The 16,848-nt window shown below is 41.2% G+C and overlaps 1 protein-coding gene across 6 annotated transcripts in view; it reads right to left on the reverse strand.

Moving 5' to 3' along the window:
• The window catches only part of XRCC4 (X-ray repair cross complementing 4), a 211,978-nt gene that overhangs the window by 172,011 nt on the left and 23,119 nt on the right, over nt 1-16,848 (reverse strand). For 5 of the 6 annotated variants that reach the window (XM_080680146.1, XM_080680147.1, XM_080680150.1 and 2 more), the window contains exon 3: nt 8,662-8,837. In XM_080680146.1, coding sequence (XP_080536272.1) covers nt 8,662-8,837 — 176 coding nt within the window. Of the gene's footprint in view, nt 1-8,661; nt 8,838-10,342; nt 10,462-16,848 lie in introns of those variants that run through there. The other variant, XM_080680151.1, reaches the window with a different exon arrangement.

Below are 16,848 nucleotides of genomic sequence, written 5' to 3' on the forward strand. Positions count from 1 at the left end.
CCCCCAGGCTGCTGGCCCCCGATTGGCACCCTGGACCCCATTCAGGGACAGGGCTGGCCAGCCCACTACCCACAGCCCCTCCCCATGGCTGGCCCCACCCCCAATCAGCCCCCACCACGCACATCGGCCTGTGGCCCCTCCCTGCAGCTGGCCTGGCCCTGATTGGGCCCCGATTGGGGCGGGCCGGCCAGCTGGCCAACCTCCCACCATCTCCTCCTCCCAACAGGCCTGGCCCTGATCCACCCCACCCATGCACAAATTCATGCACTGGGCCTCTGGTCTATACTTATAAAAGGGTAATATGCAAATTGGTCATGGCGCCCTCACAATAACAACTGACCAGCCGGCTGTGTGGGGCAACCAGGCCAGCAGGAGGGTTGGCGAGGGACGACCAAACGACTGACCAGCAGGCTGCGTGGGCGACCAGGCCAGCAGGGGGGGCAGTGAGGGGCAACCAGGCTGGCAGAGGGGTGCAGTGAGGGACAACCAGGCCAGCAGGGGGGGGCAGTTGGAGGCGACCAGGCCAGCAGAGGGGGGCAGTTGGGGGCAACCAGGCCGGTGGGGGGGGGCAGTTAGGGGCGATCAGGCTGGCAGGCAGAGGCAGTTAGGGGTGATCAGGCTGGCAGTGGGGGCAGTTAGGGGCGATCAGGCAGGCAGGCAGGTGAGCAGTTAGGAGCCAGCGGTCCCAGATTGTGAGAGGGATGTCTAACTGCCGGTTTCAGCCCGATAAGGGGTCCCAGATTGGAGTGTGCATGCTGGGCAGAGGGGACCCCCCCCCCCCCGTGCACCAATTTCATGCACTGGACCTCTAGTATATAAATAAAAGCCCAGTACCATTATGGCAGAACAATCAGAATAACCAGAACGACCGGTGGCTGACACACACTGTGGCAGCCAACCAGCCTGATCTGGCCCCTTTGGTCCCCCCAACCTCCTGCAACCCTCCCCCTTGCTAGTCCCACCCCTGATCGGCCCCCACACCTGCTGGTCGCAGATTCAGGGAGCACACAACTGAGGTGTCGGCACCCTTCTGAGAGGAGATGCCCGCCAGGTAACAGAAAGTATACAGAAAGCGCTCAGCGAGGAGTCCACACGGGTTGTGTTCGCACCTTCATGCTGTCCCCCCACCACCACCACAATGCCGAAGGAAGCTGATTCAGGAACCCCATGCTGACCACCCACACAGAGAAACAGTGTGTAATAAACATCATGTCTTGCAGACACCTGAATCTGCCTCAAGAGGAAGACGCAGAAAGATCGGGACTGAGACAGAAGGTCTGGGAAAAGCAGGGCCACGATGGCCGTGTTCTGCATTTGCTGCCCGACCCTGCTCCCCGGCCCCTTCTGTGTGTGAAGCGCCTGCATCACCGCCCTTGCACGGAGACCTGTGAGTGAGTGAAATACCATGACTGCACTCGGCCTCCTGCCCTCGTGGATAAGCAGGAAACATATTTACGTGCCAGACTCTAAAACCCTCTTTATCTGTAATAGCGCAAATAATGCAAGACCTACACGGTTTCTAAACAGGACTCTGTCCAGCTGCATGTGAACCCAGATCGAAGGCGTGCTCTCTGCAAAGGAGGCTGCAAGGGCTGCTCCTCTCTCTAACACAAACAGCCTGGAGAGGTTTAAAGGGAAAAGGAGATAAAAATAAAACAAAATAGCAACAAGCTCTGAAGCCAGCTGCTGATGCTGTCAAATCCTCAGCACAGTGGTGATGTCAGAGCCCGTCTCCCTGTGCCCGGGGCTCAGTCAGCTGAACTGCTGACACCTGCCAGGTCGCCTGGCACTGGCCTCATCTACACAACCACTTTCAACCTCCCGCCAGCTCCTGGAGGCGGTTGGGCTTGCAGATGGAGGCTTCAGTGTTAAAGCAACCCTGTTGGTGTAGCACAGACATGCGTGGGCTTTTTGGTGAGAAAGAACCCATAACATCCTTTGACGAACATGTTTTTAACTGTTCTGAGATCACGCTCCCAGCCTTGGCGACTCTGAAATAGGCCTCAGTGATTCCACTCGCCCAATGCAAAGACTGACCCGGGTTTCACAGAGACCGAACCCTTGGCCCCCAGAGCAGCTGTGTCCTTTCAAAAGGAAGGTCACCCTGGCTGCAGGTCCTTGCTCTTCGTCACTTTGAATATTTCTTGCCACACCCTTCTCTACCCAGCAAAGCTCATTTAGAATTGAAGGCCAGACAAAGAGCTTCACAGACAAGAAAAAGCTAAAGGAATTCATCACCCCAATCGGGGGCAGGGCCGGCTGGCCAACCTCCCTTGTCCCCTTCCCTGGCCGGCCCAGCCTGATCAGCCCGATCTGGAGGCCATCAGGACCCCACCCATGCACGAATTCGTGCACTGGGCCTTAAATATAAAATATACTTAAAGAATTACAAGGACCATACAGAAGTGAACAAAATGTCCAATTCATTTTTTATCACAAAGAGATTAAAACAGCATTATTTTTTCAGTACAAGACTATCCAGGATATTTGAGATATGTTCTCAAAGCCAAATAGTATAACTAAAAAATAATTTTAAAGCAATAATTTGAGTCCTTCTATGGCTTAACTAGAAAATACATACTTTGAGCAGGATTTCTGCATCACTTACACTACTAATTTACTTCCCACATTCAAAAAAGGTCAGGAAATTATAAAGTGTTTAATATAAACATGGCAGATGTATACAAATACTTTTACCATAGAAATAAAGAATACTAAAACTTCTTTTTCAGGCATTCAAACAACACATTTGCAACCCATACTCCCACAAACCTGAAAGTCATTATTATTTTTGACAAAGTATTTGGCAGAGAACCATAATAAATGCTCCAATTCTGATATTTCATCTGGAAATCGCCATTTGAATTTAAAGTCCCCTAAACCACAAGGACACATGGCAGTAATACAGGATTTTGGACTGCTGTTTTTAAAAATAACTTTAGCTGCTTTTGGCTAATTTATTTTACCTCATTTATATATATGAGAAATGTAAGTTAAATAAATGTAGGGAGGATGTTTGAACTTAGAATGCATTTTCCACTTTTAAAATAAGTTAAAATATATAGTGATTACAGTTAGCCTATATGTTGAATATTTTTTAAAACTAAGATATGACTGAAACATAGATTTGTAATAAAAAATACTAGGGAAATACCCTTGTAATAACTAAAGTAAACCTTTCTGAATGATGTTTCAATCTTCCCTAATGTTAACATGCAGAAACTGCTAGTTGTCCCTCAAAATCTACCTTCCACTCTATATACAATAATGGAAATTTCTGGGCATAGAACATAGTTGAAATCACATTTCACAGACTTCCCTATAGCTAGGTGAAGCCATGTGATTTAGTTCTGGACAATATGATGTGAGCAAAAGTAATGCATGCAATTTTAGGGGGAAAGCCTAAAAGAAAAGGCACATGGCTCTTTATTTTCTCTTTTACTTGGTCCTGTTGCCTGAAAGGTGAACAAACAGTGAAGCCTAGAGCAGCCATCTGGACCATCAGATAAAAACTACCTGCTAAAAATGGCAAAGCAACAGAATTAAAGAAGCCTAGGCCTCCAACATCATAAAGCCATCATATTAATCCAGGACTGCCAATTTGGACTTTTACATCAGAGAACAACAAACCTCCATGCAATTCACATCATAAAATTTTCAGCCTAAACGGCCAACATTTGATGGTGGGGTTAGGGGAGACGAAAGGAAAGGAGATACAAAAAGACTTTACCAGAATTCTAATAGAGACCTGTAGTCAATTCTCATGTATGTGTTTATGCAGTATATGTGTGTGCACGAGCGCGTGTGGATTTATTTGTCATACTTAATTTTCCTTCAAATCTCCTGGCTTTCCTTCATTAGGACAATTTTTAGAAATAAAAACTACAGTATTTTCAATGACCTAAACTAAATCTAAGAAATCACTTTGAAATTTTATAGATGAGAAAACAGAGATGTGAGCAAGCTAAATGATGAGCCCAAGGCTATTATTATAAAAAATAATTAGGTCTTTTTTTCTTTGTAGCTCATGAATGAAATTTTTTTTTCTGAAGAAACAAGCAAGCTATGAAAGCAAAAAAAGGAAGAAGAAAACATTAAGATGTACTATTTGCATGACAAAGCATATACTAATGTAAACTCAGTATGAATTGTGAAAGGCAGAGGGAAAACAATGACACGAAGACCATGAATAGTCTCCAGAATGTGTGAGAGCACTTATACAGAAGAGATAATGAGCTCCCAATGAGGGCACTAGAGTATGCTTTCATCTAGCACAATCTACTGCCAACTGATGAGCACTGGTGATGGTCCCAAAGGTTTATACTGTACAGGGAAAAATAGTTAAGTGTCTAGCAGGTCATTCAACATTTATCCAAATGGGAATTAAGCTAAAATAAAAGCATCTATATTATCTATAAAGAAAAGCCAATTAGAGCATAAATGAAATATTGGATGTGTTGAGTTCAAAAGCAATCTCATGAAAACTATGCACCTACTCCCCATTTCCCAAAATGTATATAAACATCGACATATACATTATACATTTAAAACATTTAATTGCTGTCCTGCTGGTACGGTTCGGTTGGTTGAACATCCTCCCATGCTCCAGAAAGTCACAGATTCGAGTCTCAGTCAGGGCACATACCTGGATTGCAGGTTTAGCCCCCAGTCAGGACACATAGAGGAGGCAACCAATGGGTGTCTCTCTCACATAGGTGTTACTCTCTTCTCTGTCCTCTCTCTCTCTTTTCCACTTTCATCAATAAAAATTAATATTTTGCTGCTTTGTAAATTGACAGTTCTTTCACTCTGATAAAACACAGATAATATTTTTTAAAAATCAGTTTTTAATATAAAAATCAGCAGCTATTTTATTTTTTAAGATTGAAAAAAAATAAAATTTGATACGAATATAAATTTCAAATGCCTTGTATGACTTTGTATATTCAAAATGCTTATATTGTGTAGTGATTACCAACACAGAATTAGACGCATAAATCTTCTTGAATTATGGCAACAAATGCTTAAAAACCTGGAATCCTAGAATTATGACTCTGGTAGCAAATATACTTAGAACTCATGGAATATATTTAGCCATGAAAAAGTAAATTTATGTCAACAAACACCAGAATTCACTGAAACCTTTTGAGCGGAATCTACATTCATTCTTCTCTTTTCTTCTAAGTGTAGGAGGTCATATTTGGCAATAATCAGATGTCTGTGTCACCAAGGAAAGGATTATAAACTCCATTTAAACTTTTAGGTCACCAAAGTATAATTAACCTTAAAAAGTATTCTGCTATGTTTCCAATTGTCTGCAAATTTTTGCCAGCAGATGAATTTATGAGATACTGTAACTCTGAAATTCAATTTGCAGAAACACATCCTGAAGCACTGGAAGATTCCCAAGGCAGTTTGTCCAAATGGACTTGAGATTTTCATCTGTATCCATTAGGTTGACTGCAGAACTGTAAACTGAAAGTTTTACCTCATTCAAATATCCAAAAATATCTCTCAAGTAAGCCAAGCCATGAATAAACTCCTCCTTGTCTCTGAGAATAGCTTTTCTCTTTCCCATAAGCAAGTTAATAAATGAATAAATAAAGAGGCTGCTATCTAAACTACAATGTAGTGATTTAAGACATATCCTTTAGGAAACCATACACTTCTCAATTACTGGGAATCTCTTATTCTGTTTCCATTTCTTAAGAAACCTGTTGAAAAGGCGTTGGCTCTGAAAGAGTTGGTTAGTTTCAGGGTGGTATCTTTCTGGATTACTCTCACCATTTCTGATGCTGATACATGGCAAGCCAATTGAAAAAGACATGAGTCATGAGGACTTGAAGTTCTTTCTTCACAGAAGCAACAAAACCAGATGTACAGCCAAGCATGGCAAGTTCTCCATCCATGCCCAATGTACCAAACCCCACTTTTCACCATGTCTAAGATACCAATAGCCTTTCAGATTTCAAAGATACCTCACAAATATGGAATTTGTTTTAGTATACATAAAACACATGAAATCTAGAAATGGGCTGCATAAAATAACGTTATTTACTTCCTACAAAATGAATGGGAATGTTGAATGAGAAATGGCATTACTCCCAATCTGACAATGATTTACTTCAAAATATTAGAAGATACCATCAACAGTACTATAGTGTGTGTGTGTGTGTGTGTGTGTGTGTGTGTGTGTGTGCGTGTGAATCCTAATATATAAAAACTCTGGGTCCATCACATCCACAACAACCGGAGGCTCAACCAACCAGAAGTCAGTCCTGCAGTCGGCGCTGTGGCAACCCAGCGCTGACTGCTATTGCTGCAGGCACAGTGACTCAGCACTGACTGTTGAGGGGGCTGCGAATCAGTCCCAGAGAGAGGCCTGAAGAGAGAAGCAGGGTCTGATCAGTAGCCTCTGTGGCAGCTGTTAATCAGCATTTGCGTCTCACTGTCTCTCTGGGCCTGGCGTGCCTCCATTTCTCTCCAGGCCTCCACCGGGTCTGCTGATCAGCCCCGCCTTTCTGATCAGGCCCCGTTGATAGGCCCAGAGATGCTGACTGGCATAGAAACTGACCAATCAGAACCAAATCTAGGTCAACTGTGAGGAGCCAATGGCTGCCTAGGAGGCGGAGCTTTTGATGCTGACTGGCATAGAAACTGACCAATCAGAACCAAATTGGCCGGCAGAGGAGGGCAGTTGGGGGCAAGATCAAGCCGGCAGGGGAGGGCAGATGTGGGCGAGATCAGGCCAGCAGAGGAGGGTAGTTGGGGGCAATCAGGCCAGGAGGAGAGGGCAGTTGGGGGGGACCAGGCCTGCAGGGGAGGGCAGTTGGGGGCGAGATCAGACCGGCAGGGGAGGGCCATTGGGGGCGAGATCAGGCTGGCAAGGGAGGGCAGTTGGGGGCAACCAGGCCCGCAGGGGAGGGCAATTTGGGTGGGACCAGGCCGGCAAGGGAGGGAAGTTGGGGGCCATCAGGCCAGCAGAGGAGGGCAATTGGGGGTGAGATCAGGCCGGCAGATGGCAGTTGAGGGCAATCGGGCCATCAGGGGAGCAGTTAGGTGTTAATCAGGTTGGCAAGGGAGTGGTTAGGGGGTAATCAGGCTGGCAGGCAGAAGCAGTTAGGGGTGATCAGGCAGGCAGGAAGGCGAGCAGTTGGGAGCCAGCAGTCCTGGATTGTGAGATGGAAGTCTGACTGCTGGTTTAGGCCCAATCCCACAGCGATCGGGCCTAACCGGCAGTCAGACATCCCCCAAGGGGTCCCGGATTGGAGAGGGGGCAGGCTGGGCTGAGGGACATACACACACACACACACACACACACACACACACACACACACATAATTGTACAGTATTCAGGGGTCCTCAAACTTTTTAAACAGGGGGCCAGTTCACTGTCCCTCAGACCGTTGGAGGGCCGGACTATAGTTAAAAAAAAAAACTATGAACAAATTCCTATGCACACTGCGGGCCTGGGACAAGTCGGCTGCTAAGCAGGACAGGCAGCGGCACCCGGCGGGCCAGATAAATGTCCTCGGCGGGCCGCATGTGGCCCGCGGGCCGTAGTTTAAGGATCCCTGGTATAGACAGTCATTGAATTGTACAGGAAAGAACACTGTATAGGCAATCTAAACCTTCTTATTTAACCTATTTTAAATTACCATTTTTAAGTACTTAATTTATTGGAATTTACATACATTGGCAGCTAATTTAAAAAGTATATATCTTCTAAATAGAAGCAATTACTGATGCCAGTCTCTCTGTACTATTTTCTGAAAAAAAAAATGATTCAATTTTTTGCTTCAAATGTTTCTCTAATTGATGAAATTCCTATCTGAGTTAAAGAATTTTTAAAATAATTTTAAACCAATTTAGTTCTAGCACAAATTGTCAATAACTGTCTTTAAACTTAATGTAATAAAGATGGCCCTCCTTTTCTTCTATTACAGAGCTCATTTCTGATTAATAAACCACTGGCCAAATGCAGACAATTTAATCTCCAATTATCCCTTAAACTTGGGTAAAATATACAAACAGTAAGCATAATACTTTTGATCAATAAATCACTGGTCTTGATCTGAGGTATAGGAACTGAGCAGGACAAGCAGTAGATATCCTGGTCTGAAAAGCATGTAAGCTTTGGAAAGCTGGGGTTAAATTATTTCTTTCTATTTTAATATTTCTAAGTTTGATAATATAAATAAAACATCTTAATTCCTAATTATAAATTCTACTACACTTAATTATATCATTTTATAATTCCAAATACATTCTGATAGTAGAAAAAGTCATAATTATTAAATATTCAAAGATAAATACATTATTTTCTTTCTTAAAATCAGTATTTCCCCAAATGTATTTCAATAGACCTTGTCTCAATTGTCTAAACCTTCTGACCTCACTTTTCAGAACTGCTCCTTCATGTAATTATCTCTAAAATATTTACTTAAAGCTTTAAAAACTAAACACATTTTCTAGTAATTATTTTTCATAATTCATTAAGATAAAGCATTGACTGTAACTTCAAAGCATTCTTCCAACTTGGAAAACATATACTTTTCAAATTTTTATTTCTGAGGTATTCTGAAAATAATACACTAATTACTTCAATAATTCCTCAGATGTGCTCTGACATTTTACCACATTTTGGAAAGTATTACTTACAGAAACGTCTTTCAGGTTTTTCTCAAAGGAAAAATGACAAGACTCTCTAGAAAAATTAAACTTGTATGCATCTGCTGGTCCTGCTCCTGACACCAACGCTTTTTTCAGTTCATCAACATATTTCTCTTTTTCCATTGCCATGTCATCAGCTTCTTGGGAAATCGCTGATTCACAAACTATGGAAACATTAATAAAAAGTTTTGAAATAAATTTCTAAACATATGACCATATTTCTTTACTTGTTGCTACTAATTTAACACTTATGTAGCAAAAATTTAAACAAAAAGTAAAACAAAACCTCACACCATACATTTTTAAGTCAAATTATACCTTTTAACTAAACTCACAATTTTTGAGAAATGCATTTAGTTTCAAATCTTATCTGAAAGTATTAGATTCCTTGCCTTCTTTCTCTTCTCAGATGAAATGCATGCCTTGTAAAATACCACAGAAACTACTATCTTATGTACCTGCTCCAAGGTCATAGCCAGAGAAATCATTTTCTATAATCTTTATAAGCTCAGTATTTTACTACATCTTTCTATTATTAAAGAGATTAAATAGTCAGCAGTCTATTTCTCATTCACATAGGCAGAGTCAAATTAAAGTAAAAGTGGAGTTCATTCCTCTTATCTCAGTACTAGAGGCCAGATGCACAAAATTCGTGCAAGGGCCTTGGCCCTGGCCCCCGTCCGCTGCCACGACCAGGGCCTCTGCCACCTCTGCCTGGGCCCCTGCCCACTGCAGCTTTGTCCAGATGGAAGGATATCCGGAAGGACATCTGGTCTAATTAGCATATTATACTTTTATTATTATAGATGTGCCAACAACAGAAAAGGTGAGGTGATGAGGAAGGAATTAATAATTATAGAGTGTCTCTATAATTAGGGAAGGGAACTAATAATTATAGAGTGTCTCCTCTAAGGCAGACACTATATTATAGACCTGGCTTCCAGTTTTCTCACCTAGGTATTTTTAAAGCTCAGGTTTTATTCATCCATAGGGATATTTAGTTCAATAAATTTTCAATTTTAGATACTCTGTTTCTTTGTCATAATCTGGTTTTAGTCACACCCTCCTTTTAAATATTTGAAGACTTTAAAAATACTTAAAATCTCTTTCAGATCAGTCCTTATGCATATTTCCTGGGTATATATTCCATTTCTTCTATCTGCTTACATATTCTCATTATGCTTTTTTCACTTTCCTGCATGGCCATGTTTCAGCATGGCTCTCCTATAGCCAGAGCATCCAGAGTGGTATTAAATAAAACTGCTGGTTTGCCTGCCTTGGAGTCAGTCCCTATAGATGTCACTGTTCTGGACCAATTTTGAAAATTAATTTCTTAACTTGGTTTCTACATGTGAGACAAAGAACTCAAATTTAAACCCTCCCACTCAAACATAACACAGGCTTCAGGTTCTTATTTTTGTTGGGTTATTCATTTGTATCTCTTGACTGATTGTGTGCTGCATCCCCAACTAGAGTGTAGTTTGAGTGGTTTTTTTGTTGTTTTTTCAAGATGATTTCATTAACATGTTAACATTTCCAGATTCCTTTCTTTATATAAAGAGCTCAGCTCCAATTCCTTAAGAGGCCTGCAGTCTTAACATCTTATCACACTCAAATATTACAATCACAGACATCTAGACATATTATGTAGTTCAGATATTCAACGAACCTATATAGTCAAGCTTTAGTTGCCATTAACCACTCTGGTTTTCAGCTGTCTCCTCATACATGGCACCTGGGGATTTCTCTTTCTTACATTCAAATGCTGTGATGTATCTTGTATCTGTTTGCTTTCCAAATTACAAGGTTTAATCTACATTTGTTTGGAATGAGTGTGCAATTGGGTAGTTTTCTGTGTCTAAGTAAGCTACCACAAAGATGCAAGACCATCGGTTCTATATTTTTATATTTAAAGGTTACATTTATTTATCCCATTCCTCATAACACTGAAAAATAGACATTATTTTCATTTTACAAAAGAGAAAATCGAGGCTCAGCGAGATCGAGTAATAGTCTAGGACCATGGTTGGCAAACTGCGGCTCGCGAGCCACATGCAGCTCTTTGGCCCCTTGAGTGTGGCTCTTCCACAAAATACCATGGCCTGGGCGAGTCTATTTTGAAGAAGTGGAGTTAGAAGCAGTTTAAGTTTAAAAAATTTGGCTCTCAAAAGAAATTTCAATCGTTGTACTGTTGATATTTGGCTCTGTTGACTAATGAGTTTGCCGACCACTGGTCTAGGGTCATGGAGTCAGTAAGCGGTGAACCTACGATTCATATTTATGTCTCTCTGGTTGTTCTGTTTGGACGTGAGGCAGAGATATGAGATATGGGATAAACTCTTTTCTGCCATGATACCGAGAAACATTAATATTAAGTATTACAGAAAACAATGAAATCTTGATTAAAGAATCCCTGAAAATACAAGAGCTTTTCATAATGTTCGTCTGTGTGCTAACAAGTATCTGGAAGCCCCGTGACAGGCAATAAGGAAGAGATCCATATATATTTCATGAGCAATTTTTGATAATAAGTCTAATATTTAAATGAGTCTCAACGCAGCCTTTGAAGACAGGTAAGAATAAAAATATATTCTTTTGTGATTTTTACAGTTTCTAAAATATTTTCACATATTTTTTCTCTCTGAAGCAGATGCATATTTAAGATGATCATCACTATCAAATCTATTCACCTTTTAAATACCCTATTAGCCCTTCAGAAACAATCTACAAATTAGAAGACAAATGCTTTCTAATTGAGGAATCCCATATAATAAAAGTCTAATATGCAAATTGACCAAACGGCAGAACAACCGGTAGAACGACGGGTCGCTACGATGCACACTGACCACCAGGGGGCAGGCGCTCAACACAGGATCTGCCCCCAGCCTGCAAGTCCCAGGCCAGCCAAGGCAGGTGCCAGCAGGGCCCCCCCCTCACCGATCTCCTTGCCAGTCACCCCACAGATCGGCCCTGATCGCTGGTCAGGCCTAGGGACCCTTCCCATGCATAAATTTCGTGCACTGGGCTCCTAGTAATCTCATATTTTGTGATTGGATAATTTTAAAGAGTTGCAATTAATTCACAGAGAAATAAAAATCTGTAGAAGCCATCTTTAATGCAGCTATTGACAAACTTATAAAACACAAAAGAAAATAAAAATAGATTCTCATTGATAAAACATAGTTAAAAGTATTCTAAATTTCATTAAAATGAAAAGATAACTATCTGAAAATATTTAATATAATTTATTGATTCATTTATTTAAAAACACTTCATGAACTTCTAGTATGTGCCAGTCACTATTCTAGGCACCAGGGATACAACAGTTAAAGAGAGACAAAAATGCCAATCTATAAAGTGTAGATTCAGATAATAACATCTTAGATATCCTCTTATGTTACCCCATCTGTGAATGCTGCATTGATTATTATGGAATATTTCATTTTAAAGAAGAAAAAACATATGAAAGAAAATTATCTTTTTCTTAACTGAACTTATTGGAATGACACTTGTTCACAAAACCATACAAAACCCCATAGATTTCAAGTATACAACTCAACAAAATATCATCTGCACACTACAGTGTATATCCATCACCCAAAGCAAAGTCTCTTTTGTTCCCCATTTTTCCTGTTAATCCTCACCTGAGGATATTTTTTCCCACTGATTTTTAGAGAGAGTAGGAGGGAAGGAGGGAGGGGGAAGAGGAGAAAAAGGAGGAGCAGGGAGAGAGAGAGAGAGAGAGAAACATGACATGAGAGACACATGGATTGGTTGCCTTCCACATAGAATCAAACCCGCAACCCTTCATTGCTTGGGCAGATGCTTTAACCACAGAGCAACACCAGACAGAGCTTGGTCCCCATTTATCCCTGCTTTGTCCACCTCTCCCTATCCCCACCTCCCCTTTCTTTCCGGCTATCACTATACACTGTTGCCTGTGTCTATGTGTTATACATATACAAATACATATATGCTTTCATGCTTAATCCTTTCACCTTCTTTCATCCAGCCTCCCAACAAACCCCTTGCCTCAGACAGCTGTCAGTCTGTTCTGTGTAACCATACCTGGTTCTATTTTTTGTCAGTTTTATCTTTCTAGTTACTAGTACACTCATCCTTTCAAAAACTGTTTAATAAAAAGGGACCAGCTTTTTTAAAATTTTACTTGAACATGTCCTTAACAACAAATGTGAAATTTTGACTGCCTATTTTGAACTTCAATCTTAAAAAAACAACAGCTTAGCTACCAGTTTCAAATTTTGTGCTAAGACCATATGGAAGGAACACAGCTGTAAGCATTCAATACTCCAAAAGCTTCAGTGACCAGGATTAAAAGCCATGGAAATAATAAAATTCAGCAAGGATATGGAAATTTTTTTCAGACAGGTAGGAGCCAAGAAGGTATCACTTTCTCACTGTGTATGGTTAGGTGGAAATGTAAGTAAGGAAAGAAAATTCTTTCCTTTGGATTCTTATGTATTACGAACTAAAATGGCCCCACTTTACTACCTCATTCATTAAAAATTCTTTTCCACTGAGCCCTGCCACATAATCTCCATATAGGTCACCAAATATTACTGTTTAGGACAAGTATAAGTGGATATAATTATGATAATAAAAGAATTACTACAACTTAATTGACTCTTCAATGAAATTTAAACTACTCCAGAGATGGGTGATATAAGTTTTTTACTGTTGACTGTAACTCTTATAAAAGTCACATAACAGCCATCGATCATTAGCCCACTTTGTGACTTAACCCTGTGATATTACCCCCTATAGTGAAGTGATGATAGACCACAAGATAATTAGACCCCAAAAACATTCATTAGATAAAACATTGCTAATGAAAAAGAAATCAGTGAGTTTAGTGTGTGGGAGATTAAAAAGAACCCCACATCCTTTTAATTTCACTCAAATGAAAAGAGAAAAAAAATTATTCAAATTGAAGGTTGCAGCAATCAAAAAGTTGTACAAAAAGCAGGATGAGGTATAGGAAGGAAATCCATTTTCATGTTTCAATTATTTAATTGTTTCAATGCTCTTAATCATATTATTGTCTATCTGTAAACCAAATTATATTTATGTAATAAGCCTTAAATAAACATGGAAAAAATGTTATATTATCTGGCTTTCATATTTTGTCCCTAAAATTTAAACAAGAAAATAGAAATGAATAATGAGTGTATAAAACATATGTGAGATTTAAAACTTTATCAGATATCTTTGAATAGAAAGTGACCAATGCACTGGAAAATTTTGTTTGAAAGTTTGTTTAGTACAGGAAGCCAACCCACCAAGTAATCCAGAAGTCTGATATCTAACTTTTGTGACATTAAATTCCTTTAGCTGGAAAATACATGGTAGAAATGTACTTCATTTAATATCAATGACAAGAAATATGAAACTGGATTTTTAATAATCTGCTAACTCTAAAATGAATGGTTCACTTTTGTTTTTTTCCTAACCAGTTTTATATATTCCAGGCATCCTTTCATTCTTTCTTTCAAAAAACATTCATTAAGTAAGTATGTCCTAAGTACTAGTCAAGATACTTATCTAAAATGGTTGACAAATCAGATGTGTTCCTTGCTCCTGATGGACCTTGTCTAGTGAAATAACATTCTTAGTAATAGTATTAAGAACAACTGCCAACACATTTTGTATAGCATAAACAAAATGTTTCATAAATGTAAAATTAACTTAAATTTCTGGTTAAATTAAGATTTAAGTGTTAATGAAATTACTCTTTTTCTTTCCCAATGCTTAATAACAAAACAAATAAAATTTAAATTATTATTGTTCTTTGCCTTGGTGAATGAGGGTTACTGACCAGATTAGAATGTAATCTTTTCCTTTAATAATTAAGGCTCTTAAAGTACCTCAAGGTCCTCTGACCATAATTGTTCACTATAAAAACTAGAGGCCAGGTGCACGACATTCATGCACTGGGAAAGGGAGGGGGAGATATCCCTCAGCCCGGCCTGCGCCCTCTTGCAGTCTGGGACCCCTCGGGGGATGTCCGACTGCCACGGAGGTGGGAGAGGTTCCCACCACTGCCACTGCACTCACCAGCCATGATCCCGGCTTCTGACTAAGCGGCCCTCCCCCTGTGGGAGCACACTGACCACCAGGGGACAGCTCCTGAGTTGAGCATCTGAACCCTGGTGGTCAGTGCATGTCATAACGACCAGTCGTCCCACCGTTTGGTCTATTTGCATATTAGGGTTTTATCATATAGGACTAGAGGCCCGGCGCACAAAATTCATGCACAGGTACAGTCCCTAGGCCTACCTAGCCTGTGATCAGGGCCATCTTCCCTGGCTGCTGGCAGCCAGCCCTGCCCCCCGCCACCACCCACCCAGCTTCCCAGTTTGCCACTGGGCAATCAGAGCCTGACGGCCAGAGAAAGAGACGGAGAGGTTGGCCATTCCCGCCCACTTGCGGGCCCCACCCCCACCACAGGTCACCCTCTGTGTTGGGGAGGTGACTGGCAGGGCGGGGGCCTTGGCCTGGCACCGCCCGCAGCCCCAGCCACCCACCCCCAGGTCCCCGTTTGTCATAAGGCAATCGGAGCCTACTGGCCAGGGTGAGGGACCAAGAGGTCAGCCTTTCTGCCTGCTCGCCGGCCCCACTGCCCGCAACCACCCACCCCGGTTCCCTGTTCGCCATCGGGCAATCAGAGCCAGACGGCCATTCCCGCCCGTTCATCAGCCCCACCCCCACTGTGGGTCACCCTGTGTGTGGGGTGACCCAACTGGTGGGGCAGAGACCTTGGCCTAGCACCGCCTGCATCCCCCGCCATCTACCCCTGGGTCCCCGTTAGCCATCGGGCGATCAGAGCCTGCTGGCCGGGGAAAGGGACCAAAAGGTGGTCAGTGCACCTCATAATGAATGACTGGTTGAGTGGTCGTTCTGCCATTATGGTCACTGGGCTTTTATTATATAGGATAAGCCATTTGCCAATTAGAAATATTTAAGTTATAAACACAGTATTCCTCACATACAAGCAATCACTTCACCTAGGACCTGCCTCCTGGGCTCTGCTGTTGGAATTGACCTACTGCCAAGGTCTTCAGCCCTGTGCAATCACTTTACCCTAAAACAGAGCAATTGTCACCTGGGTCCTCCTTGGACAGCACACACAGAACTAACCTGACAAATTTTTCCTCCACTCCTGCACTACAACAACCAACCAACAACTGATTTCTCTTACATAAAAATTTACAGCCTAAATAGATACTGTAAAAGGTACTGCAAACATCACTCTAAAAACTTCTTTCTTTATTTTGCAATAATCCTTATACCAATATCCTTTGCAATCAATCTGTCATAAAATAAACAAAAACAAAAAACCCTCACAAGTATAAATTCAGTTTGACTGAGTTATGTAACAGAATATTTTTAAATTTATTGAATTTACTGGGGTGACATTGGTTACTAAAAGTATACAGGTTTCACAATACAATTCAAAAATACATCATCTGTATATTGTATTGTGTGTTCACCACCCTAAGTCAAGTCTTCTTCCATCACCATTTATCCCCCCTTTACCATTTTTTACCTCCTTGTATGCCCCCTTTCCCTCTGGTAATCATCATACTGTTGTCTGTGTCTCTGAGTTTTTTATTTGGGGTTTTTTTTGCTTAATTCTTTCACCTTTTCACGCAGCCCCCATTCCCTCCCTCCTCTGACAGCTATCAGTCTGTTCTTGGTATCTATCTGGATCTAGAAGTCTGTTTCTATTTTGCTTGCTAGTTTAGTATTTTGTTCATTAGATTCCACATATCAGTGAAGTCATATACTTGTCTTTTTCTGACTGTCTTATTTCTCTCACCAAAATACTCTCCAGGTCCATTTATGCAGTTATAAAGGGTAAGATTTTATTCTTTTATATGACTGAGTAAGATGCCATTTTGTAAATCAGGGGTGGAGAACCGTTTTTCTGCCAAGGGCCATTTTGATATTTATAATATAATTTGAGGGCCATACAAAATTATCAACTTAAAAAGGAGCCCACTATATTTGGTCAAACATTTAATTAACTCACACCCTAATGACTTTGCAGGGACAGACTAAATAACTTTACAGGCCTTTATATGGCCCACAGGGCGGATGTTTCCCATCCCTGGTATAAATGTACCACAGTTTTTTTTTATCCACTCATCTCCT

The sequence above is a fragment of the Plecotus auritus genome, assembly GCF_963455305.1.
Source record: "Plecotus auritus genome assembly, chromosome: 7".
Taxonomy (NCBI): Eukaryota; Metazoa; Chordata; class Mammalia; order Chiroptera; family Vespertilionidae; genus Plecotus; species Plecotus auritus.